At 30.2% G+C, this 24,191-nt stretch overlaps 10 protein-coding genes, 1 non-coding gene and 1 pseudogene across 11 annotated transcripts in view; 6 read left to right on the top strand and 6 right to left on the bottom strand.

The window, feature by feature from the left end:
• LOC124420985 overlaps positions 1 to 24,191 on the bottom strand; it is a 139,494-nt gene that overhangs the window by 27,176 nt on the left and 88,127 nt on the right. The window contains exon 3 of the mRNA XM_046955603.1: positions 6,143 to 6,166. The gene's annotated coding sequence lies outside the window, so the exon portion shown is untranslated. The remainder of the gene's footprint in view (positions 1 to 6,142; positions 6,167 to 24,191) is intronic.
• The window catches only part of LOC111678295, a 124,105-nt gene that overhangs the window by 77,674 nt on the left and 22,240 nt on the right, over positions 1 to 24,191 (top strand). The window lies entirely within an intron of this gene.
• Trnad-guc lies at positions 3,834 to 3,905 on the top strand. The gene has a single exon. It is a non-coding gene; the product is annotated as a tRNA-Asp (tRNA).
• On the top strand, positions 11,094 to 11,619 carry LOC111678304 (lysozyme 1-like). Its single transcript, XM_046955614.1, has one exon. The coding sequence runs from the start codon at positions 11,153 to 11,155 to the stop codon at positions 11,582 to 11,584; it is 432 nt and encodes a 143-aa protein (XP_046811570.1). The 5' UTR covers positions 11,094 to 11,152; the 3' UTR covers positions 11,585 to 11,619.
• Positions 11,705 to 12,259, bottom strand: LOC124420991 (lysozyme P-like). The gene has a single exon (XM_046955619.1). It carries the CDS (start codon positions 12,233 to 12,235, stop codon positions 11,810 to 11,812), a length of 426 nt encoding a protein of 141 aa, XP_046811575.1. The 5' UTR covers positions 12,236 to 12,259; the 3' UTR covers positions 11,705 to 11,809.
• On the bottom strand, positions 12,545 to 13,095 carry LOC111678302 (lysozyme 1-like). Its single transcript, XM_023439612.2, has one exon. It carries the CDS (start codon positions 13,040 to 13,042, stop codon positions 12,608 to 12,610), a length of 435 nt encoding a protein of 144 aa, XP_023295380.2. The 5' UTR covers positions 13,043 to 13,095; the 3' UTR covers positions 12,545 to 12,607.
• On the bottom strand, positions 14,586 to 15,097 carry LOC111678303 (inactive lysozyme 1A). The gene has a single exon (XM_023439613.2). The coding sequence runs from the start codon at positions 15,061 to 15,063 to the stop codon at positions 14,638 to 14,640; it is 426 nt and encodes a 141-aa protein (XP_023295381.2). The 5' UTR covers positions 15,064 to 15,097; the 3' UTR covers positions 14,586 to 14,637.
• Positions 15,514 to 16,020, top strand: LOC124420989 (inactive lysozyme 1A-like). Its single transcript, XM_046955616.1, has one exon. It carries the CDS (start codon positions 15,541 to 15,543, stop codon positions 15,964 to 15,966), a length of 426 nt encoding a protein of 141 aa, XP_046811572.1. The 5' UTR covers positions 15,514 to 15,540; the 3' UTR covers positions 15,967 to 16,020.
• Positions 16,698 to 17,227, bottom strand: LOC124420990 (inactive lysozyme 1A-like). The gene has a single exon (XM_046955618.1). It carries the CDS (start codon positions 17,173 to 17,175, stop codon positions 16,750 to 16,752), a length of 426 nt encoding a protein of 141 aa, XP_046811574.1. The 5' UTR covers positions 17,176 to 17,227; the 3' UTR covers positions 16,698 to 16,749.
• On the top strand, positions 17,584 to 18,105 carry LOC111678301 (inactive lysozyme 1A-like). The gene has a single exon (XM_046955613.1). The coding sequence runs from the start codon at positions 17,584 to 17,586 to the stop codon at positions 18,052 to 18,054; it is 471 nt and encodes a 156-aa protein (XP_046811569.1). The 3' UTR covers positions 18,055 to 18,105.
• On the top strand, positions 20,449 to 20,960 carry LOC111678305 (annotated as a pseudogene).
• On the bottom strand, positions 21,059 to 21,587 carry LOC124420988 (lysozyme 1-like). The gene has a single exon (XM_046955615.1). The coding sequence runs from the start codon at positions 21,523 to 21,525 to the stop codon at positions 21,094 to 21,096; it is 432 nt and encodes a 143-aa protein (XP_046811571.1). The 5' UTR covers positions 21,526 to 21,587; the 3' UTR covers positions 21,059 to 21,093.

Below are 24,191 nucleotides of genomic sequence, written 5' to 3'. Positions count from 1 at the left end.
CAACATAAATTCAATGACCCGCTATAATCAGATGTCTCACATCATTAATTTTCAATTCATTTAAAATTTTTAAAGAAAATTTACTTGTGCTAACACTCACGCAACAAAAAAATGTCAAAAGATAAAAATTTCAAAAACGTTATTTTTTCACCAAATTTTATTTTTAATTTTTTTTGCGGCTTAAATCATTTAACATGCAGTTAGATTTGACATGACTATTCGTGTAATGAAGTTTTACAAATTTTATTTAATATTTTTATTATTTTTTGGCGTTAAATAGAACCGGTTGTGGATTTTAAACTATCCATTGATAGATAGATCCATGTATGTTCCAAGTTTGGTTTGGTTTGGTGTAGTAGCCAAAATGTCATTTTGAACATGAATGTTTTGGAATTAAGACAACATGCTTTAACCTTACAAGCTTTCCAAGACATCTTAGCAACAACAACAACAATTTGGTAGTTGGCTAAAAAACATCACCTCCTCAAGCTGTTAAAGAGAATGACAGGTTAAAGAAAACAGTTTTCACAATTTTGTTTAACAAAAAATATCTTGTTGATTTTTACTGTTGATTTCGGTTAATCGTTTTATTTTTATTTTTTTTTTTTTTAATTTGTGTGTTTAAATATTTAGAAAACATAAATACACAAATTTTTAAGACAACTTAATTAGTTAGAAGATTTTTATCCATTAATACACAAATATAAATAGATTTCAAATTTAGGTTATAGATTTTTTTAAAAATAAAATATTCTTTTAAAATTCTAATATATATATATTTGCCATCATTGAGAGTTTATTAATGATTATGGAGTTTTATATATTGGATTTTAATGGAAGAAGAAAAAAAACATCATTAACATAATTTTTATAAATTTTTTACATTAAGTTATATTATATGACTATTAAATTGTCATTGAAAGTATGTCAAAAAGTAAAACAAAAATCTCAATATTCTAAACTGCAATTATAAAGACTATAGACTAGACTATAGACTAGACTATAGACTAGACTATAGACTAGACTATAGACTAGACTATAGACTAGACTATAGACTAGACTATAGACTAGACTATAAACGAATATAGTAAAGTCTATATAGTAGACTATAGGCAGAACTGTAGATTATATTGTATTCAATACTATAAACTAAACAATATGCAAGTTTATAAATATATGTGTGATTTTTTGTGATATAAATTTATAATTGCAGTTTAGAATATTGAGATTTTTGTTTTACTTTTTTGACATACTTTCAATGACAATTTAATAGTCATATAATATAACTTAATGTAAAAAATTTATAAAAATTATGTTAATGATGTTTTTTTTCTTCTTCCATTAAAATCCAATATATAAAACTCCATAATCATTAATAAACTCTCAATGATGGCAAATATATATATATTAGAATTTTAAAAGAATATTTTATTTTTAAAAAAATCTATAACCTAAATTTGAAATCTATTTATATTTGTGTATTAATGGATAAAAATCTTCTAACTAATTAAGTTGTCTTAAAAATTTGTGTATTTATGTTTTCTAAATATTTAAACACACAAATTAAAAAAAAAAAAAATAAAAATAAAACGATTAACCGAAATCAACAGTAAAAATCAACAAGATATTTTTTGTTAAACAAAATTGTGAAAACTGTTTTCTTTAACCTGTCATTCTCTTTAACAGCTTGAGGAGGTGATGTTTTTTAGCCAACTACCAAATTGTTGTTGTTGTTGCTAAGATGTCTTGGAAAGCTTGTAAGGTTAAAGCATGTTGTCTTAATTCCAAAACATTCATGTTCAAAATGACATTTTGGCTACTACACCAAACCAAACCAAACTTGGAACATACATGGATCTATCTATCAATGGATAGTTTAAAATCCACAACCGGTTCTATTTAACGCCAAAAAATAATAAAAATATTAAATAAAATTTGTAAAACTTCATTACACGAATAGTCATGTCAAATCTAACTGCATGTTAAATGATTTAAGCCGCAAAAAAAATTAAAAATAAAAATTTGGTGAAAAAATAACGTTTTTGAAATTTTTATCTTTTGACATTTTTTTGTTGCGTGAGTGTTAGCACAAGTAAATTTTCTTTAAAAATTTTAAATGAATTGAAAATTAATGATGTGAGACATCTGATTATAGCGGGTCATTGAATTTATGTTGTACCTGTGTCAGAGTCGTCTATACGATGCCTTTAGAGTTAATTAATTAATTGATATGTTATTTAACGTAATGCTCATTGAAGAGTTGATTGAAATTTGATGATTTCTTTTCGTTAATTTTCCTAAAGAGAAATTTTAGTTTTTAAGTATTTGCAAAAAAATTTAATTTGTTTATTTTTAAATTTTTATTTTAGTTAATTTTTTTGTTAAAATATAGCTAAATTATAAAAAAGTAAAAGTATTTTGTTAACACGATATTTGAACATTAGTTTTAGCACTTTGTTACTATAAATGCTTATTTTTTCGAGGGTCGCGTATTAACTGTTTTATAACGTATTTAACTTACATAAATTGTTTAAAGGAAAAACATTTCATTCGTCTAAGTTTGAGGGAAAACTAGTCTATAGTCTAGTGTATAGTCTAGTGTATAGTCTAGTGTATAGTCTAGTGTATAGTCTAGTCAATAGTCTAGCCTATAGTCTAGTCTATAGTCTAGTCAATAGTCTAGTCTATAGTCTAGTCTATAGTCTAGTCTATAGTCTAGTCAATAGTCTAGTCTATAGTCTAGTCTATAGTCTAGTCTATAGTCTAGTCTATAGTCTAGTCTATAGTCTAGTCTATAGTCTAGTCTATAGTCTAGTCTATAGTCTAGTCTATAGTCTAGTCTATAGTCTAGTCTAAAGTTTAGTCTATAATCTATTCTATAATTTAATATAGTCTAGACTATTATCTGGTCTATAGTCTAGTATCTAGTCCAATCAATTTTCTTTTCTGAGCAAAAATTTTGAACTTAAAATAAGCTTAACTAAATCATTTTCAAATATTGTTTAAAAATTTAATAACAACAACATTAGTTGTGGGAAACTAATTAAATATTTACGGTTTTTAAAATAAATCAAAAATGTTAAATCAATTACTTTAAAACTTATTTACTATTTGTTTTTATTCTGCTACTCGAAAATTAAAACAAATTTAAATATGGTTATTTTATAGTTAAACTCTATATAATTTGTGTTTAAACGCTTCAATGATTTTAAAAAACATTCAAGTGATTTGTGTACAAAAATACAAAAGTTTTTATTGATTTATGCAAAACAAGTCAAACTAACTGGGTCGAAATTATAAATATTAGTTTATTTAAAAAAGAAAAACAACACTAACAAATAAATAGCTAAATCAAATCAACGATCAGTTGAAGAAAAACAATGGACCCATAGAAAGACAACAAAAAAGCGGATAGATAGATATTGACTAAATGAAGATGAATAGTTTATGGCAGAATACGATTAAAAAAGAAACAATACAAAAACACAAATAAATAATATTTTAAAGAAATGTGCCTCAAGAATATTTTCTAAAATAAAATAAAACAAATATAAAACACGCAAAAAAATACTAGAGAAAAAAAAACTAAAGGTGAAAGTAACGGAATGTTTAATAGAAGGTTAAATGCTGATTTTTTTGTAATTTTTGTTAGAAAACATTTCTCTGATAAGAAAGATTCTTTTTAACATAAATTCATTCTCACACACTATTTTTTGAATAAAGAAAATGCAATAAATTATATTATTAGTATCTAATCTAGCTAATTATGTTTGAAATAAAGCATTTTAAATTTTGGGAAAATAAATCGCTAATTTGTAATTGAATTTTTAAGATCCTCGATAGTATAGTGGTCAGTATCCCCGCCTGTCACGCGGGAGACCGGGGTTCAATTCCCCGTCGGGGAGAGATCGAAAGTGATTTTTTTAAATTATAATATACAGCTTTTTATAAAATTATGGGTTTTCACTAAAAGTTTTAGAGTCCAGTCTATAGTCTATTCTATAGTCAAGTCTGTAGTGTAGTCTATAGTCAAGTCTATAGTGTAGTCTATAGTCTAGTCTATAGTCTAATCTATAGTCTAGTCTATAGTCTAGTCTATAGTCTAGTCTATAGTCTAGTCTATAGTCTAGTCTATAGTCTAGTCTATAGTCTAGTCTATAGTCTAGTCTATAGTCTAGTCTATAGTCTAGTCTATAGTCTAGTCTATAGTCTAGTCTATAGTCTAGTCTATAGTCTAGTCTATAGTCTAGTCTATAGTCTAATCTATAGTCTAGTCTATAATCTGGAGGATAGTCTAGTATAAAGCCTGTTTTACAGTCTAGTCTATAGACAGAACTATTGCACAATCTACAGCCTGGATTATAGTCTAGTCAATTGTCAGGACTATAGTCTAGTTATTAATCTGAAATATACTCTAGTTTATAGTCTGAATTAAAGTCTAGTCTATCGTCTGGTCTAAAGTATATTCTATTGTCTGCACTATATTCTCGTCAATAGTCTGGAATATAATCAAGTCTGGGCTATAGCCTTTTCTATGGTCTATACTATAGTCTAATCGATGATCTATAATCTAGTCGATAGTCTGAAGTGTAGTCTATGGTCTGGTCTAGTGTCTATTCTGGACTGCAGTCCAGTCTACAGCCAGAACTATAGTATAGTCTGGACTATAGTCTTGTTTATAATCTGGAATATAGTCAATATTCTGGACTATTGTCTAGTTTATAGTCTTGTGTAGTGTAGTCTTTAGTGCGGATTTTAGTTTAATGTCTAGTCTTCCGTCTGCTCTAAAGTGTAATCAATTTTCGGCACTATTCTCTAGTCAATAGTGTAGACTTTAGTCGGCTTATATTCTAGTCTATAGCCTGGACTGTAGTCGAGTCTATAGTTTGATATTTTAGACAATATTCTGGACTAAGGGCTAGTCTTTAGTATGAACTATAGTTTAGTCTACAGTCTAGTTTGGGCTGTATTCCAGTCTATAGTTTGGACTTTAGTCTAGTGTATAATTTGAACTATAGTTTAGCATATAGTCTGGACTGTTATATTGTCTATAGTCGTAAGTATAGTCTGGTCTAGAGTGTGGAATATAGTCTAGTTGTTGTGAAATAATTTTTTATGAAAGGTTTATTTTTTAATTTTTGATATTAATCTTGTTTTGTTTTTCTTTCATTGCAGGTGAGTTTTTATTAACAAATTGATTAATGGGTGAGTTAAGTTGTAGTAAACAAAATGTGTAAATTTTGCAAAATTTCTCTTTCATAGAAGTAAAACAGAATTTTAAATTTTTAAAAACAAAGACTTTTTTAAAAAAAACTATGTCTAAAACTTTCCCAGAATTAATAACAAATTAGTAACAAATTTTTGCATAATTTTACACAAAAATATTGTAATTTTTTTTAAAAGATATCAAATTTAGAAATCAACAAATTTTAGTCTAAAACTTTTTATTGTTAACAATATAATAATCTCATTTATAGAAAGTTAATGTTAATTTTAATTCTAACAAATTGTTATCATATTTTTAATGAAAGTGTTTTAAAGGAAATTTTTTAAAATTAAACAACAATAACATTTTTTATAACAAAACATTAAAATCAATTAACAACTCTTATTGTTGAAAAAGAAAAACTGACAACGATTTTCATTAATAAAAAAAATTTAACAATAACAAAACAATTTTGTTTTTGATTTAAAATAACAAAATTGTTAAAATATATAAATAAATAATTATAAAAATAAAAATTTGACAACATTTTAAAATGTTGTAAAACAAAAATAAATTTGGTAATATAAAGTTACAAAGTTGTAATGAAATGGCGTTGGTAATAAAAGGAAAAATAAAAACCAAAATAATAATAAAATAAAAAGCGATTTATAATGTTATTGCTAGCTAAACAATAAACTGTATTTATTATAACCACTCTACTAATGCAGTTAAATGGATGTAGTAAATTTACTATAGTTTTGAGCAAAAAAAAAAAAAAAAACACGCTAAGTCACACTTAAGTGGAAGAAAAATAAATGTGGAAAAAAACAAAATCTAATAGTTTTACATTTTCAATAGACAATTTAATAATTATATTTATATCCATAGATCCCAGAGCTATTTATAGGAAAAAAATATAAACAAAATTTCACTTACCGATATCACAGCAAAAGTCATAATCTGTAAACAAAAAATAATAATAAAATTAATTTAAATATAGTTAAGACTATGGACCTTATTATAGACTAGACTATACGCATGTCAACCTATAATATATACTAAATATAATATCCTAGTCTAGAAAATAGACTAAATAATAGAATACAAAATATGAGAAAGAAAAGAAAAAAATAGCACTAGTCTTTAGACTAGATCTATAGTCTAGACTAGAGACTAGACTATAGACTAGACGATAGACTAGACTATAGACTAGACTAGACTATAGACTAGACTAGACTAGACTATAGACTAGACTAGACTATAGACTAGACTAGACTATAGACTAGACTAGACTAGACTATAGACTAGACTAGACTATAGACTAGACTAGACTATAGACTAGACTAGACTATAGACTAGACTAGACTATAGACTAGACTATAGACTAGACTATAGACTAGACTATAGACTAGACTATAGACTAGACTATAGACTAGACTATAGACTAGACTATAGACTAGACTATAGACTAGACTATAGACTAGACTATAGACTAGACTATAGACTAGACTATAGACAAGACTATAGACTAGACTATAGACAAGACTATAGACTAGACTAGACTAGACTATAGACTAGACTATAGACTAGACTATAGTCTAGTCTATAGTCTAGTCTATAGTCTAGTCTATAGTCTAGTCTAGTCTAGTCTAGTCTAGTCTATAGTCTAGTCTAGTCTAGCCTAGTCTAGTCTATAGTCTAGTCTATAGTCTATAGACTATAGTCTAGTCTAGTCTATAGTCTAGTCTATAGTCTAATCTATAGTCTAGTCTATAGTCTAGTCTATAGTCTAATCTATAGTCTAGTCTATAGTCTAGTCTATAGTCTAGTCTATAGTCTAGTCTACAGTCTAGTCTATAGTCTAGTCTATAGTCTAGTCTATAGTCTAGTCTATAGTCTAGTCTATAGTCTAGTCTATAGTCTAGTCTATAGTCTAGTCTATAGTCTAGTCTATAGTCTAGTCTATAGTCTAGACTATAGTCTAGTCTATAGTCTAGTCTATAGTCTAGTCTATAGTCTAGTCTATAGTCTAGTCTATAGTCTAGTCTATAGTCTAGTCTAGACATAATCTAGAATATGGGCTATAGTCCAGACTATACACTATAACACAGACTATAGACTAGAATCCAAACTATAGAAAATAGTCCAGACTATAGTCCTGACTATATACTAAAGTTTAGACTACAGACTATAGTTCAAACTATAGACAATAGTCCATACTAACTAGTGACAATAGTCCTGACTAGTGGCTATAGTCCTGACTATAGAATAGAGTCCTGACTAGTGACTATAGTTCTGACTATAGAATATAGTCCAGACTATAGACTATAGTCCAGACTATATACTACAGTCTGGACTATAGAATATAGCCTATACTAAAGTACAAACTACAGAATACAGATTAACGCAATTTCTTAAGTATTTCCCTCAATATGACGAGGAACCCCTTAAAACAGAGTAGGTGAACAAAATGAAACGACCTTAAAGAGCGCGTGTTAAAAAAATAAATCAAAAAACATTACAAACTTTACCACACACCTATAGTGTTTTACAGACTGTACTTATGTATGTACCAACAACGAATGTGTGAGTGTTTGACAAAAGTATCTTTTAAGTCTGGCTCATAAGTCATAAATGGATTGTTTTTGTTATGATTATTTTCGACTTGTACACAAGTTAGTGTTGTTGTTTTTAGATGCTATAGCTGTCAACGTTGACAGCTTTAACTCATGATGTGTAATATTTTCCGACATTGACTCATATGCAGACTATATAACGTGGGTCGTAATATATGAAATAGTAAGACTGGCAGACAAAACGTGAAATAAAATCATTTATAAGACATCTTAAAAATATATGTATTACCTCAGTGATGTGTTCACATTAGCAAACAATTACAGAAGACAAAATGTATCTTAATAAGTACTTAAAGTACGCATTACCCTGTAAACTTAGTGTTATGTTTAAAGTCGAAATTGTTTAAAATAAAGATCGTTTCTCCTATAATGCAAGCAGATTGAGCTATAACGATCTCTTCACCAAATATAAGCAAGTGATGGACTACTTAGAAATACTGCGGCGGTAGCTTTCACAGCATCAGTGATTGCTTTCAATTCTCAAATGAAATGTTTTAATCCCTAATAATTGATCTAGTGTAAACACTTTCTTCAACTTAATCACCAACTAATCTGAACTTTAAATACTACTCAAACTCAAGTTCACACATGCTGTGGTTTGCTCATTGTACCTACATTGTATTGAATGACTGTGAAGAAATTCAAATCTTTCCTTAGTAATAGACCACCATCAAGTCTAAAGCTTATTGTTTTGTTTTTTTTTTTACTTTTGTAGTTTATTAGACAACAACAATAGCGATACTTTAATAATAAACGAAACTACTGTGTTTAGGTTGTTTAGAGGAAAAATCAGGGATGTATAATAGAGAATTTGAAAAGATAACTAGTGAATTTTTGGAAATGCCTAGTCTATAGTCTAGTCTATAGTCTAGTCTATACACTAGTCTATAGTCTAATCTATAGTCTAATCTATAGTCTCGTCTATAGTCTAATCTATAGTCTCGTCTATAGTCTAGTCTATAGTCTAGTCTATAGTCTAGTCTATAGTCTAGTCTATAGTCTAGTCTATAGTCTAGTCTATAGTCTAGTCTATAGTCTAGTCTATAGTCTAGTCTATAGTCTAGTCTATAGTCTAGTCTATAGTCTAGTCTATAGTCTAGTCTATAGTCTAGTCTATAGTCTAGTCTATAGTCTAGTCTATAGTCTAGTCTATAGTCTAGTCTATAGTCTAGTCTATAGTCTAGTCTATAGTCTAGTCTATAGTCTTATCTATAGTCTAGTCTATAGTCTAGTCTATAGTCTAGTCTATAGTCTTGTCTATAGTCAAGTCTAGAGTGTAGTCTATAGTCTAGTCTATAGTATAGTCTATAGTCTAGTCTATAATCTAGTTTATATTCTAGTCTATAGTCTAGTCTATAGCCTAGTCTACAGTCTAGCCTATAGTCTAGTCTATAGTCTAGTCTATAGTCTAGTCTATAGTCTAGTCTATAGTCTAGTCTATAGTCTAGTCTATAGTCTAGTCTATAGTCTAGTCTATAGTCTATTCTATAGTCTAGTCTATAGTCTAGTCTATAGTCTAGTCTATAGTCTAGTCTATAGTCTAGTCTATAGTCTAGTCTATAGTCTAGTCTATAGTCTAGTCTATAGTCTAGTCTATAGTCTAGTCTATTCTATAGTTTAGTCTAGTCTATAGTCCAGTCTATAGTCTAGTCTAGTCTATAGTCCAGTCTATAGTCTAATCTATAGTCTAGTCTATAGTTTATTCAGGGATGTATAATAGAGAATTTGAAAAGATAGCCAGTGAATTTTTTGAGAATGCCTAGTCTATAGTCTAATTCATAGTCTAGTATATAGTCTAGTCTATAATCTACTCCATAGTCTAGTCTTAGTTAATACACTGACAATTCAAAATCATTAGATTATCCATCCCTGTGCAATAGTACACTACATTATTATATGTAGTTTTTTGAAGTTTAAGGTAGAGAAGTCTAGTCTGCCGACATCCAGACAAGTAAATACACGAGACTACTTAAGACCGTCCCTACTGCATGTATACTCGTTTGTATATATTTTTTACAGCTTGTTCGAAAATAACATTTTTAATTAGCTTTTCTTGTTTATAATTTGTTGTTGTTGTTCAAATTATAACTACTATTTATATTTTGTTATAGTTTTTTATGATTATTTTATATCATCATAATTTTTGTTTTTGTACACAACAAGTGTGATGATACGTTGACTTATTTGCTGTTAATACATGCTGATGATGATACATTAAAGTTGAAGTTCATTTTAAACAACATGTTGCATTTGATTTTTATTGTTTGTTTATGTGTTGTGCTACTTGTTTGTTCCAGGTTGTAAGTAATAACTCTAGACTATCGTGTTGAAGGGTATTCATATATAATTGCTAATTATTACATAGTTTTTTGTTGTCTTTAGTATTTTGTTAATTTTATTACAATCTTTGCAACTGACTTGTGTTTGTTTTTATGTTTGTCGTTACACTGTATTAGATAACCGATTATATAAATTTTTTGTTATGTTTTTTTGTCATACGAAATTATTAGATCATATCTATTAGGTAATAATGCGTTATTGCAATATTTAATGATTTTTTCTTTAAATAAATTTTCTAAATTAATATTAAATTTTTCATAATTAATTGATTTCCTTTAAGTTTCTTTGTTCTTTAATTTTAAATTTAAAAAGTAGACATTTGTTTGTACGTAATTGATTTGTAATCAGTAGCATGACTTTACAAAATGAAAACTTTCATTTATATACATATGTTCATATTTTCAAGTACTTTGTTTTATTTTCAAAATGTTTTTTTTTCAACTGTCTAAAGTATTAAAGACTTCCGAAAGATAAGAACTAGTTTATTATTACAAGTTAAGTGTGTGATGTCCAAAATAGTCTTGATATCAATGAATTTCAAAAACGGCAGCCATCATTATTTAAAAATAATTTAAAAAAAGAAACATAAATCAAATTGTAGAATGGATTATATACCAAAATAGAACTGAACTAAAACTAAACTAGAACTGAACTAGAACTGAACTAGAACTGAACTAGAACTGAACTAGAACTGAACTAGAACTGAACTAGAACTGAACTAGAACCTTTCTTATGTTTAAAAATCTGGTACTTTTGCTATTATTTATTGCAATAATTTTAAACATAACACAAAGGAAATTACCCTTGTTATTCTGTGGTTTACTATGTAGAGTAAAATTAAACTTATTCATATATGAATAATGAACAAAATATATATAAATATGTAGTTATATATATATAGCAGACAACACTAGATTATTCAAATCAGTTTCAGTTATCAATTGTATAGCAGCACATAAAGTTCATAAACATGAAATTCAATAATTTCTGCTTAGTAATCCTTTTGCTATCCTTGGCTAATATCTCGTTGGCCAAGACTTTTTCGCGCTGCTCTTTGGCCAGGGCAATGTACGCTCTAGGTATACCGAAATCAGAATTGGCTCGTTGGACTTGCATTGCTGAACATGAATCAAAATATCGCACCGACATTATTGGTCCTGCCAATTCGGATGGTTCACACGATTATGGGATTTTCCAAATTAATGATCGTTATTGGTGTCAACCGAATGGTGGTCATGCCTCTAAGAATAATTGTCATGTTAACTGTAATTCTCTCCTCACCGATAATATTAAAGATTCGGTTATGTGTGCAGAAAAGATTAAGAGTATACAGGGTTGGAAAGCCTGGAGTGTTTGGAAATATTGTAGTGGTAATTTACCTAGTATTAATGATTGTTTTTAAGATGAGTTTTTGAAATAAAATGTTATGATTTTTAATAAGATTGTGTTTTTTGTGTGATTTGAAGAGAATAGTTTTTAAGAAAGATTGCTCTGGAATATACAAATTCATAAATTCTATTAGTCGAAAGCTTTCGGTTAGAGATGTCAATCTAATACAAATTCTTGATTACACAAGAATCGAATAGTTTTTATTTCCATTAAAATTTTAAGTTTGATTTTAAGAAATCTAAAAACAATTATTAACGCTGGGCAAATTGCCACTACAAAAACGCCAAACAGACCAGGCACCCCAACCCTGCTGCCTTAATATCTGCTGAACACAATTCATTGAGGGTCTAATGTCATCACCTAATAAAGCATTACAATTGATACGACATCCATTCGAAGACCAACGTCCACTGGCCGGTTGACACCAATATCGATCGTTTATTTGAAAAATGCCATAATCACGGCTGCCATCGGAATTGGGGGGTCCTACAACAAAGGTGCGATAACTCGATTCACGTTCAGCTATACAAGCCCAACGTGCCAATTGATCCCAAGGTACACCTATATTACGCATGGCCCGTACCAAAGAACAGCGATTATATGTTATGGCTGAAGAGGAACTGATCGTGGCTAATACAGCAATAACTGCTAAGAAGATTTTCATGTTGGGGTTTCTCTTGGGAAACGATTTTAAAAACTGTGACGGGTTATTGCCCTAGAGTTTAATTTTATAGAAAAATTTCATAATTTAATAATTGTTATATCTTTGTTTGTTTAAATACATCTGTTAATTAAAAAGTATTATCCGATATCTGTTATTATATTATAAGTTAATTGTTAAATATTGTTTTAAACTAATATTTGTATGAAATTTATGAAACATGTTCATTATTCCATGGATTTAGTTAACACGAGCAGTACTCGAGACCTAGTTATAACTTCACAGAAACACAAGAATACATGTTTTTCTTTTAACTGTTTTATTTATTAAATATTCATTCATAGTTTATTTAACTTTTAAATTTAACGATTCACTTCAACTTAAACATCTGCGTGGAATATAAGGTAAATCACCTTCACATTTACTTAAAGAAGGCCAAGCCGACCATCCCTGCTGTCCCAATACTTTAAGAGCACAAGTCATCGAGGCGTTTATATCATCACTTAATAAATCATTACACTTGACATGACACATATTATAGCTGAAGCGAGCATTGGAAGGTTTACACCAATATTTATCATTAATTTGAAAAATACCATAATCTTGGCTATCCTTTGGACTGGTTTGCTCCGTTATAACAGTGGTATTAAATGAAGATTCATGACTGGCAATGCAGGACCAACGTGCTAAGTCATCCTTTGGTACTCCTAAACTCGACATTTCTCTTATAAACGAGCAACGATTGTACTTTTTGGCTAAACAGGAGGTAGTGCAGGCCAAGGTGAGAAAAAACGCTAGATAGATCTTCATAATGAAAAGTTTTTTTTTTGATAAAAAGTCTGATCAACAACTGTTGACTGCAATTGTTGCAGAATGGGTTTTTATAGAAAACTATTAGTCTTAGTTATTTGCTATAAGTTGTTTGTTTTTAGAAAGCAACTGTTAATTACTAAGTATTGTCCAGTTCTTGTGAAATTGTTTGTAACAATTGTAATTGTTAAATATTGATTTAAAACTAATATTTGTATAAAGCAAAATAATATTTAATGAATTGAAAAAGGTGTCTATGAAAAAGTGAGAGAAAATATAGAGCTTAATGTACATTTCCTTTAAATAGAGAAATGAATTACAACTGAATTAGATGTGAATTAGAAGCGATTAAGAAGTGACTTAGAACTAAATCAGAAACGATGAAGAAGTGACTTAGAACTGAATTAGAAGCGATTAAGAAGTGACATAGAACTGAATTAGAACTAAAATAGAACTGAACTAGAACTGAACTAGCACTGAACTAGAACTGAACTAGAACTGAACTAGAATTGAACTTGAACTGAACTAGAATTGAACTAGAACTGAACTAGAACTGAACTAGAACTGAACTAGAACTGAACTAGAACTGAACTAGAACTGAACTAGAACTGAACTAGAACTGAACTAGAACTGAACTAGAACTGAACTAGAACTGAACTAGAACTGAACTAGAACTGAACTAGAACTGAACTAGAACTGAACTAGAACTGAACTAGAACTGAACTAGAACTGAACTAGAACTGAACTAGAACTGAACTAGAACTGAACTAGAACTCAACAAGAACTAGAACTTAAACAAGTAATATTTCTATATTCGACTGTGCCGAATCTTTTGTACCCTTCACCAAGTATGTTTTAAAAAACAGTTTTTATTTATTTACACACAAACAAATATAAACTGTAACAGAAAGAAAAATTAACCGTTGTACTGTAATACCACCGTCAAACTGTATTGCCACCCTCAAACAAAAATGGGCTGTATTACCAACATATTACTGCTTTATCTCCATGTTCTTGTTATACCCATCACCTTCGTGAGAACAGAACAGCCTCCAAACATACAAAAAAAAAAAAAAAATACACAGCTGAATAAAACGAAATACATCTCCACACGCACATGTACATCTTTATCCAATTCACAGTGTTGTTGTTGCTTTTTTAACAAAGCATGAAAAAAATGTGGCTTTTTGATGAAATTTTCAGAGGTTGTATCGGATTTTTGCTCGTATCTCCGTTATTTATAGACCGATTTTGCTGATTTTAAATAGCGATCTTCTCGAAAGCATGTCTAACTGAATTATTGAAGATTCGGATTTCGCCGATATCTGGGGACCTCTAAAAACTGATTTCAACAAACAGACGGACATGGCTTAATCGACTCCGCTATCTATAAGGCTCCAGAATATATATACTTTATAGGGTCGGAAAATTATATTATAGAAATTACAAACGGAATGACAAACTTATATATACAATTCTCACGAAGGTGAATAGTATAAAAATTGTGATTACCCAAGTCCTTTACTAATAAATTTCAACGATATTTTATGCTTTTGTCAAATATATTTATTCAAATACTACTTCCAAGAAATCACTTAGAAACAATCATTAATGCTGGGCAAGCTACCGCTGCAGTATTTCCAAGTAGACCAGGCAGTCCAGCCCTGTTGAGACTTGATCTTGCGGGCACACTTAACCGAGTTGCTAATGTTATCGGTCAACAGATCGTTGCAGCTCAACTTGCATTCGTTGTAGGAGAAACGTCCATTGGCAGGTTGACACCAGTAGTAGTTGTTAATTTGGAAAATACCATAATCGTTGGAGCCATTATAGTTGGTGGGACCAACAACATTGGTGCGGTATGATGACTCGTGTTCAGCAATGCAGGTCCATTGAGGCAATTCGGATTTTGGAACACCCAAGGCATACATTTCTCTAGCCAAGGAGCAGCGGGTGAAAGTTTTGCCAAAGGCAGGAGTAAACAAAGCCAAAGCGGCCAATAAAGCAATGAAGAATTTCATGGTGTTAATGCACAATTAGTTCAAACGCAAACTGTAATTGCATGTATTTGGTAGTGCAATTTATAGTAAAAATTATCAATGGAAAATAAATAAAAATGTAGATAATGTTAAAAAATATATATTATAAACTTTGTCAGTGCTTTCAGAAACAACTGTTTACTGATCATTTTATATAGATTAATATTAACATAATGAATGAAAGTTAAATTATCTCAAGTGTTATTCAATAGTAATTATCTAACAAACAATTTGTTAGACCAGCAAATTATAGATCTTTGTATATATGAATCTAAAAAACACTCGAACTTTGTTTTTTTAACTAAACAGCTTGTTCATTATAAGCCTTATCCTTATCGTGATAATTCAGCAAATATTGAAATCAGGGGTTTTGCTGTAGCCATTATCTTGTTAGTATAAATAACGGCAAAATTTATGAATTCAAACATAGTTTCATTTTAACTGTTCTCGAAAGCAATCATGAAATTCTTCATTGTTTTGTTGGCCGCTTTGGCTTTGTTTACTCCTGCCTTTGGCAAAACTTTCACCCGCTGCTCCTTGGCTAGGGAAATGTATGCCTTGGGTGTACCAAAATCCGAATTGCCTCAATGGACCTGCATTGCTGAACACGAATCATCATACCGCACCAACGTTGTTGGCCCCACCAACTCTAATGGCTCCAACGATTATGGTATTTTCCAAATTAACAACTACTATTGGTGTCAACCTGCCAATGGTCGTTTCTCCTACAACGAATGCAAGTTGAGCTGTAACGATTTGTTGACTGATAACATTACCAACTCGGTTAAGTGCGCCCGCAAGGTCAAGTCCCAACAAGGCTTTACAGCCTGGTCTACTTGGAGATACTGCAGCGGTAGCTTGCCCAGCATTGATGATTGCTTTTAAATGATTTTTTTATAATTTTAATATATAATAAATAAATTTTAATAATTTGAAAAATGTTTGCTACTTGTGTTAAAATACCAGCCTGTAGATCGAATTATTGATAAAACTATTGACTAGACTCTTTTCAATATACCAAATGTATTCGAAATGTTTATTTAATGAATGTAGATTGAGAATGTAGATCAAGAGGTTTATTTAAAGTATTCACTGTAGGCTATATAGCAATATATAATCTAGACTTTGAATAAATATATTTTTTAGATCGAAAAGTTTTCATTATATTGCCTAGGTTTTATATAAATTTATCGGCTTTAGATTAATGTATAGACTTTATTATAGATCGACAAGAGATCAATATATAATATATGCCGTATATCCAAATGTCCCTCAAAATATAGATCTACTTTACACTTCACATCAAACTCTATTCTAGAGAACTAGAACTGAACTAGAACTAAACTAGAACTGAACTAGAACTGAACTAGAACTGAACTAGAACTGAACTAGAACTGAACTAGAACTGAACTAGAACTGAACTAGAACTGAACTAGAACTGAACTAGAACTGAACTACAACTGAACTAGAACTGAACTAGAACTGAACTAGAACTGAACTAGAACTGAACTAGAACTGAACTAGAACTGAACTAGAACAGAACTAGAACTGAGCAAAAACTAGAACTTAAAAGAATTCTGATTACCCAAGTCCTTTACTAATAAATTTCAACGATATTTTATGCTTTTGTCAAATATATTTATTCAAATACTACTTCCAAGAAATCACTTAGAAACAATCATTAATGCTGGGCAAGCTACCGCTGCAGTATTTCCAAGTAGACCAGGCAGTCCAGCCCTGTTGAGACTTGATCTTGCGGGCACACTTAACCGAGTTGCTAATGTTATCGGTCAACAGATCGTTGCAGCTCAACTTGCATTCGTTGTAGGAAAAACGTCCATTGGCAGGTTGACACCAGTAGTAGTTGTTAATTTGGAAAATACCATAATCGTTGGAGCCATTATAGTTGGTGGGACCAACAACATTGGTGCGGTATGATGACTCGTGTTCAGCAATGCAGGTCCATTGAGGCAATTCGGATTTTGGAACACCCAAGGCATACATTTCCCTAGCCAAGGAGCAACGGGTGAAAGTTTTGCCAAAGACAGGAGTAAACAAAGCCAAAGCGGCCAATAAAGCAATGAAGAATTTCATGGTGTTAATGCACAATTAGTTCAAATGCAAACTGTAATTGCATGTATTTTGTAGTGCAATTTATAGTAAAAATTATCTATGGAAAATAAATAAAAATGTAGATAATATTAAAAAAAAAACATTATAAAATTTGTCAGTACTTTCCAGAAATAATTGTTTACTGATCATTTTACATAGATTAATACTAACATAATGAATGAAAGTTAAATTATCTCAAGTGTTATTCAATAGTAATTATCTAGCGAATAATTTTTTAGGCCCGCTAATTTTTTATTTCTATATGAATCCGAAGAACACTCGAACCTTATGTTTTTAAGCCTTATCCTTATCGTGATAATTCATCAAACATTGAAATCAGGAGGTTTTGCTTTAGCCATTATCTTGTTAGTATAAATACCGGTAAAATTTATGAATTCAAACATAGTTTCATTCCAACTGTTCTCGAAAGCAATCATGAAATTCTTCATTGTTTTGTTGGCCGCTTTGGCTTTGTTTACTCCTGCCTTTGGCAAAACTTTCACCCGCTGCTCTTTGGCTCGGGAAATGTACGCCTTGGGTGTACCAAAATCCGAATTGCCTCAATGGACCTGCATTGCTGAACACGAATCATCATACCGCACCAACGTTGTTGGCCCCACCAACTCTAACGGCTCCAACGATTATGGTATTTTCCAAATTAACAACTACTACTGGTGTCAACCTGCCAATGGTCGTTTCTCCTACAACGAATGCAAGTTGAGCTGCAACGATTTGTTGACCGATAACATTAGCAACTCGGTTAAGTGCGCCCGCAAGGTCAAGTCCCAACAAGGCTTTAAAGCTTGGTCTACTTGGAGATACTGCAGCGGTAGCTTGCCCAGCATTGATGATTGCTTTTAAATGAGTTTTTTTATGATTTTTAAAATATAATAAATAAATTTTAATAATTGGTACAATTTTTGCTTTTTTTGTTAAAATAACATTTTAAAGATCGAACTATAGATGAAAGTATTGACTAGATTCTTTAGAATATATTTAATGTAGTTCAAATGTTCATTTAAAGAATGAAGATCAAGTTTGTAGGTTTATTTATAGTATTGACTGTAGGCTATATAGTTTAGGATGTAGATCCAAATGTCGCTCAAACTATAAATCCACTTTAGACATTACATCAAACTCTATTCTTTTGCTGTAGTCGACACTAAATATACTTAAATATAGGACCAATTATAAATGTTTAAATTAACCTATATATTAATCTATAGCTCAGGCTATTAATCAGACCTATGCTTTAGAACAAACTATTGTCTAGACTACAAATCCAAGTATGGACTATGACTTTATTATGGACTATGACTTTATTATAGATAGACTTTATTATAGATCGACAAAAGATCAGTCAACAAACTATGGTCTAGATTATATATCAAACTTTAGTTTAAGCTTTAAACTATAGATCTGCAGTGTAGACTATATATAGCATATAGCATTAACTATATAGCAAATAGCATTAAATATACAACAAAATGTCTGCATATTTCTATTAAAAATGGCTGCTTTTACAAATCGAAGTTTAAGAACTTTTTAAGTACCTCTTCATAATTGAAATATATATATCTTGCAGTTTTAAACAATAGCACTTCAAACTCAAGTACAATTTTTGCTATTTTTAAAAATCGTTTTTTTTTTTTTTTGACAAAATTTACGTCATGCATACATAATACCTGTTTATACTTGTTATTTCTTATTTTTCATAATTTTTACCATTTAGACATTAATCTGGTTTGTTCATGCAGTCAAGTAATTAACACAATGTTAAACATTATGAACTTTAATTGTTTATACCAGCATAGAAATCTGCAAGTTGAACTAAAAATTCATTCATATAAAACAAAGAAAAATTTTTTAAACTTTTACGCATTTGTTTGAAAAAATAACAAAAAAAAAAATAGTTTTCGAAACAAAAAAAAAAAAACTTTTTTTCTTTAAATTGTGGGAATTTTTATTTTTTAATTTCAAACAATTTTCCTTAAAACAATAGCCAAATCATTAACAAATACTTAAGAGAAGCGAGTAAAATTTGAAAATAAACACTTAAACACGCAATTTTAAGCTTGATTGTGAAGAAGAAATGAGTAATAGTTATACTAATTATTCAGTTTTTGTTTTCAGTATTGTGGGTTTTGAAAACAAAACAAAAGAAAAACCAAATTCAATTTAGGCATTGAACTTAAATTATTGCATAAAGTATTGCATTTAAAGAGTGCTTAGCAAAAATAATCGAAATATTTCTTCATTAAAGTATTACGTCAAATATTTAAAAAAAATGTTATACAAGGTGCGTTCACATTTGATTAAATAACACGTTTAATCAAAGGAATATGCAATTTTAAAATACTTTTTTTGAACTATATAAAGTAGTGGAATTCTCTTAAGAATTACTTTCTGAAATTAATAATAACATTCTACTAGTAGAGCTTTTACTGTTTTTTTTTATTTTATTATCAAAATCGAAATGTCTAAAAACAATTTTTCAAAAATTACTGAAGTGGTTGAAATGAAAACAAAACTATTTTTAACTTTTTAAAACATATTTTAACAATAAGATAAGTAATAAATAATATCATTAATCAGGCGATTCGGATTATCGTCTGACTGAAAATTAAATTGTTAAAAAAACACACGTTTCTCATAATTATTTTTCTAATTCATTTCTAGATCATTTCAAGTTTAGTACTAGTTCTGTTCTAGTTCAGTTCTAGTTCAGTTCTAGTTCAGTTCTAGTTCAGTTCTAGTTCAGTTCTAGTTCAGTTCTAGTTCAGTTCTAGTTCAGTTCTAGTTCAGCAGGGATGGTCGGCTTGGCCTTCTTTAAGTAAATGTGAAGGTGATTTACCTTATATTCCACGCAGATTGTTTAAGTTGAAGTGAATCGTTAAATTTAAAAGTTAAATAAACTATGAATGAATATTTAATAAAATAAAACAGTTAAAAGAAAAACATGTATTCTTGTGTTTCTGTGAAGTTATAACTAGGTCTCGAGTACTGCTCGTGTTAACTAAATCCATGGAATAATGAACATGTTTCATAAATTTCATACAAATATTAGTTTAAAACAATATTTAACATTAACTTATAATATAATAACAGATATCGGATAATACTTTTTAATTAACAGATGTATTTAAACAAACAAAGATATAACAATTATTAAATTATGAAATTTTTCTATAAAATTAAACTCTAGGGCAATAACCCGTCACAGTTTTTAAATCGTTTCCCAAGAGAAACCCCAACATGAAAATCTTCTTAGCAGTTATTGCTGTATTAGCACGATCAGTTCCTCTTCAGCCATAACATATAATCGCTGTTCTTTGGTACGGGCCATGCGTAATATAGGTGTACCTTGGGATCAATTGGCACGTTGGGCTTGTATAGCTGAACGTGAATCGAGTTATCGCACCTTTTTGTAGGACCCCCAATTCCGATGGCAGCCGTGATTATGGCATTTTTCAAATAAACGATCGATATTGGTGTCAACCGGCCAGTGGACGTTGGTCTTCGAATGGATGTCGTATCAATTGTAATGCTTTATTAGGTGATGACATTAGACCCTCAATGAATTGTGTTCAGCAGATATTAAGGCAGCAGGTTGGGGTGCCTGTCTGTTTGGCGTTTTTGTAGTGGCAATTTGCCCAGCGTTAATAATTGTTTTTAGATTTCTTAAAATCAAACTTAAAATTTTAATGGAAATAAAAACTATTCGATTCTTGTGTAATCAAGAATTTGTATTAGATTGACATCTCTAACCGAAAGCTTTCGACTAATAGAATTTATGAATTTGTATATTCCAGAGCAATCTTTCTTAAAACTATTCTCTTCAAATCACACAAAAAACACAATCTTATTAAAAATCATAACATTTTATTTCAAAAACTCATCTTAAAAACAATCATTAATACTAGGTAAATTACCACTACAATATTTCCAAACACTCCAGGCTTTCCAACCCTGTATACTCTTAATCTTTTCTGCACACATAACCGAATCTTTAATATTATCGGTGAGGAGAGAATTACAGTTAACATGACAATTATTCTTAGAGGCATGACCACCATTCGGTTGACACCAATAACGATCATTAATTTGGAAAATCCCATAATCGTGTGAACCATCCGAATTGGCAGGACCAATAATGTCGGTGCGATATTTTGATTCATGTTCAGCAATGCAAGTCCAACGAGCCAATTCTGATTTCGGTATACCTAGAGCGTACATTGCCCTGGCCAAAGAGCAGCGCGAAAAAGTCTTGGCCAACGAGATATTAGCCAAGGATAGCAAAAGGATTACTAAGCAGAAATTATTGAATTTCATGTTTATGAACTTTATGTGCTGCTATACAATTGATAACTGAAACTGATTTGAATAATCTAGTGTTGTCTGCTATATATATATAACTACATATTTATATATATTTTGTTCATTATTCATATATGAATAAGTTTAATTTTACTCTACATAGTAAACCACAGAATAACAAGGGTAATTTCCTTTGTGTTATGTTTAAAATTATTGCAATAAATAATAGCAAAAGTACCAGATTTTTAAACATAAGAAAGTATAGACAAGACTATAGACTACACTATAGACTAGACCATAGACTAGATTATAGACTAGATTACAGACTAGGCTATAGACTAGACTATAGACTAGACTATAAACTAGACTATAGACTAGGCTATAGACTAGACTATAGACTAGACTATAAACTAGACTATAGACTAGACTATAGACAAGACTATAGACTAGACTATAGACTAGACTATAGACTACACTATAGACTAGACTATAGACTAGACTATAGACTAGACTATAGACTAGACTATAGACTAGACTATAGACTAGACTATAGACTAGACTATAGACTAGACTATAGACTAGACTATAGACTAGACTATAGACTAGACTATAGACTAGACTATAGACTAGACTATAGACTAGACTATAGACTAGACTATAGACTAGACTATAGACTAGACTATAGACTAGACTATAGACTAGACTATAGACTAGACTATAGACTAGACTATAGACTAGACTAAAGACTAGACTATAGACTAGACTATAGACTAGACTATAGACTAGACTATAGACTAGACTATAGACTAGACTATAGACAACTATAGACTAGACTATAGACTAGACTATAGACTAGACTATAGACTAGACTATAGACTAGACTATAGACTAGACTATAGACTAGACTATAGACTAGACTATAGACTAGACTATAGACTAGACTATAGACTAGACTAGACTATAGACTAGACTATAGACTAGACTATAGACTAGACTATAGACTAGACTATAGACTAGACTATAGACTAGACTATAGACTAGACTATAGACTAGACTATAGACTAACTATAGACTAGACTATAGACTAGACTATAGACTAGACTATAGACTAGACTATAGACTAGACTATAGACTAGACTATAGACTAGACTATAGACTAGACTATAGACTAGACTATAGACTAGACTATAGACTAGACTATAGACTAGACTATAGACTAGACTATAGACTAGACTATAGACTAGACTATAGACTAGACTATAGACTAGACTATAGACTAGACTATAGACTAGACTATAGACTAGACTATAGACTAGACTATTGACTAGACTATAGACTAGACTATAGACTAGACTATAGACTAGACTATAGACTAGACTATAGACTAGACTATAGACTAGACTATAGACTAGACTATAGACTAGACTAATAGACTAGACTGTAGACTAGACTATAGACTAAACTATAGACTAAAGTAAGGACTAGACTATATTCTAGGCTTTACTATAAACTAGAGTGGAGACTAAACCAGAGATTATACTATAGACTACACATCACACTGGACTACAGTCTAGAATACAGAATAGCCATAGACTAGGCTAGACTATAGAGTGGTCTAGACTATAGTTTAAGCTATAGACTAGACTTGCCTAGACTACAGACTAAACAAAAACTTTACCATAATCAAGGCTGGTGATTGGACTAGTCTGTAGACTAGACTATTAACTAGACAATAAACTAAACTATAGACTAAATTACAGGGTAGACTATGGAACATTTATACTCAAATAAATTTGAATAATGAAGGAAAAAAGTTTTTAATTAAAAAAATTAAAAAAAATCAATTCTAATCTCCCCGACGGGGAATGAACCCCGGTCTCCCGCGTGACAGGCGGGGATACTGACCACTATACTATCGAGGATGTTGAGAGATGGAAGCCAAAACAGTGCTTAAATACTTAACTATGCAACAGTTCAGAATAATTTTTATTCTATGTTTGAAACTACCCCTTTAAAATTGTTTTAGTGTGACAGAGACAAAGCTATGAAAAAAATGAATTGAAAAGAAAGGAACTATTAATAAAGTCGCAACAGTGTTGACTGTTGTTAGGTTTTTACAATTTTAAAATTACATTTCAGAGTTTAAAAAGCTTATTTAAAAAATCAAAAGACTATAGACTAGACTATAGACTAGACTATAGACTAGACTATAGACTAGACTATAGACTGTAGACTAGACTATAGACTAGACTATAGACTGTAGACTAGACTATAGACTAGACTATAGACTGTAGACTGTAGACTAGACTATAGACTAGACTATAGACTAGACTATAGACTAGATTATAGACTAGACTATAGACTAGACTATAGACTTGCCTATAGACTAGACTATAGACTAGACTATAGACTAGACTATAGTTTAGAGGTATTTTTCCATCCCTGATGTGGTCTATATTATTATTGTCGCCTCATTACAATCTTATTATTGTTATAAGGAGTAAAAAGCAATATTCATTGTTGGCGGGGCAGTTGTTGCAACAATATTTATGTTGTACGAGTTGATTTTTTTTTCTTACATCCAAACAAAAATATACAATATTTCGACATAAATTCATATAAGACAACACCAATTCGGAATGAAAAGTGAAATTTATCATTTGGTGGATGATGATGAGTGG

The sequence above is a fragment of the Lucilia cuprina genome, chromosome 6 (genome assembly GCF_022045245.1).
Source record: "Lucilia cuprina isolate Lc7/37 chromosome 6, ASM2204524v1, whole genome shotgun sequence".
Classification (NCBI taxonomy): domain Eukaryota; kingdom Metazoa; phylum Arthropoda; class Insecta; order Diptera; family Calliphoridae; genus Lucilia; species Lucilia cuprina.
This window is presented reverse-complemented; position numbering and strand designations above follow the sequence as displayed.

Bases quoted from the DNA above. Each gene is read 5' to 3' on its own strand.
- LOC111678304 (XM_046955614.1), top strand. From the start codon at position 11,153: ATGAAATTCAATAATTTCTGCTTAGTAATCCTTTTGCTATCCTTGGCT.
- LOC124420991 (XM_046955619.1), bottom strand. From the start codon at position 12,235: ATGAAAATCTTCTTAGCAGTTATTGCTGTATTAGCCACGATCAGTTCC.
- LOC111678302 (XM_023439612.2), bottom strand. From the start codon at position 13,042: ATGAAGATCTATCTAGCGTTTTTTCTCACCTTGGCCTGCACTACCTCC.
- LOC111678303 (XM_023439613.2), bottom strand. From the start codon at position 15,063: ATGAAATTCTTCATTGCTTTATTGGCCGCTTTGGCTTTGTTTACTCCT.
- LOC124420989 (XM_046955616.1), top strand. From the start codon at position 15,541: ATGAAATTCTTCATTGTTTTGTTGGCCGCTTTGGCTTTGTTTACTCCT.
- LOC124420990 (XM_046955618.1), bottom strand. From the start codon at position 17,175: ATGAAATTCTTCATTGCTTTATTGGCCGCTTTGGCTTTGTTTACTCCT.
- LOC111678301 (XM_046955613.1), top strand. From the start codon at position 17,584: ATGAATTCAAACATAGTTTCATTCCAACTGTTCTCGAAAGCAATCATG.
- LOC124420988 (XM_046955615.1), bottom strand. From the start codon at position 21,525: ATGAAATTCAATAATTTCTGCTTAGTAATCCTTTTGCTATCCTTGGCT.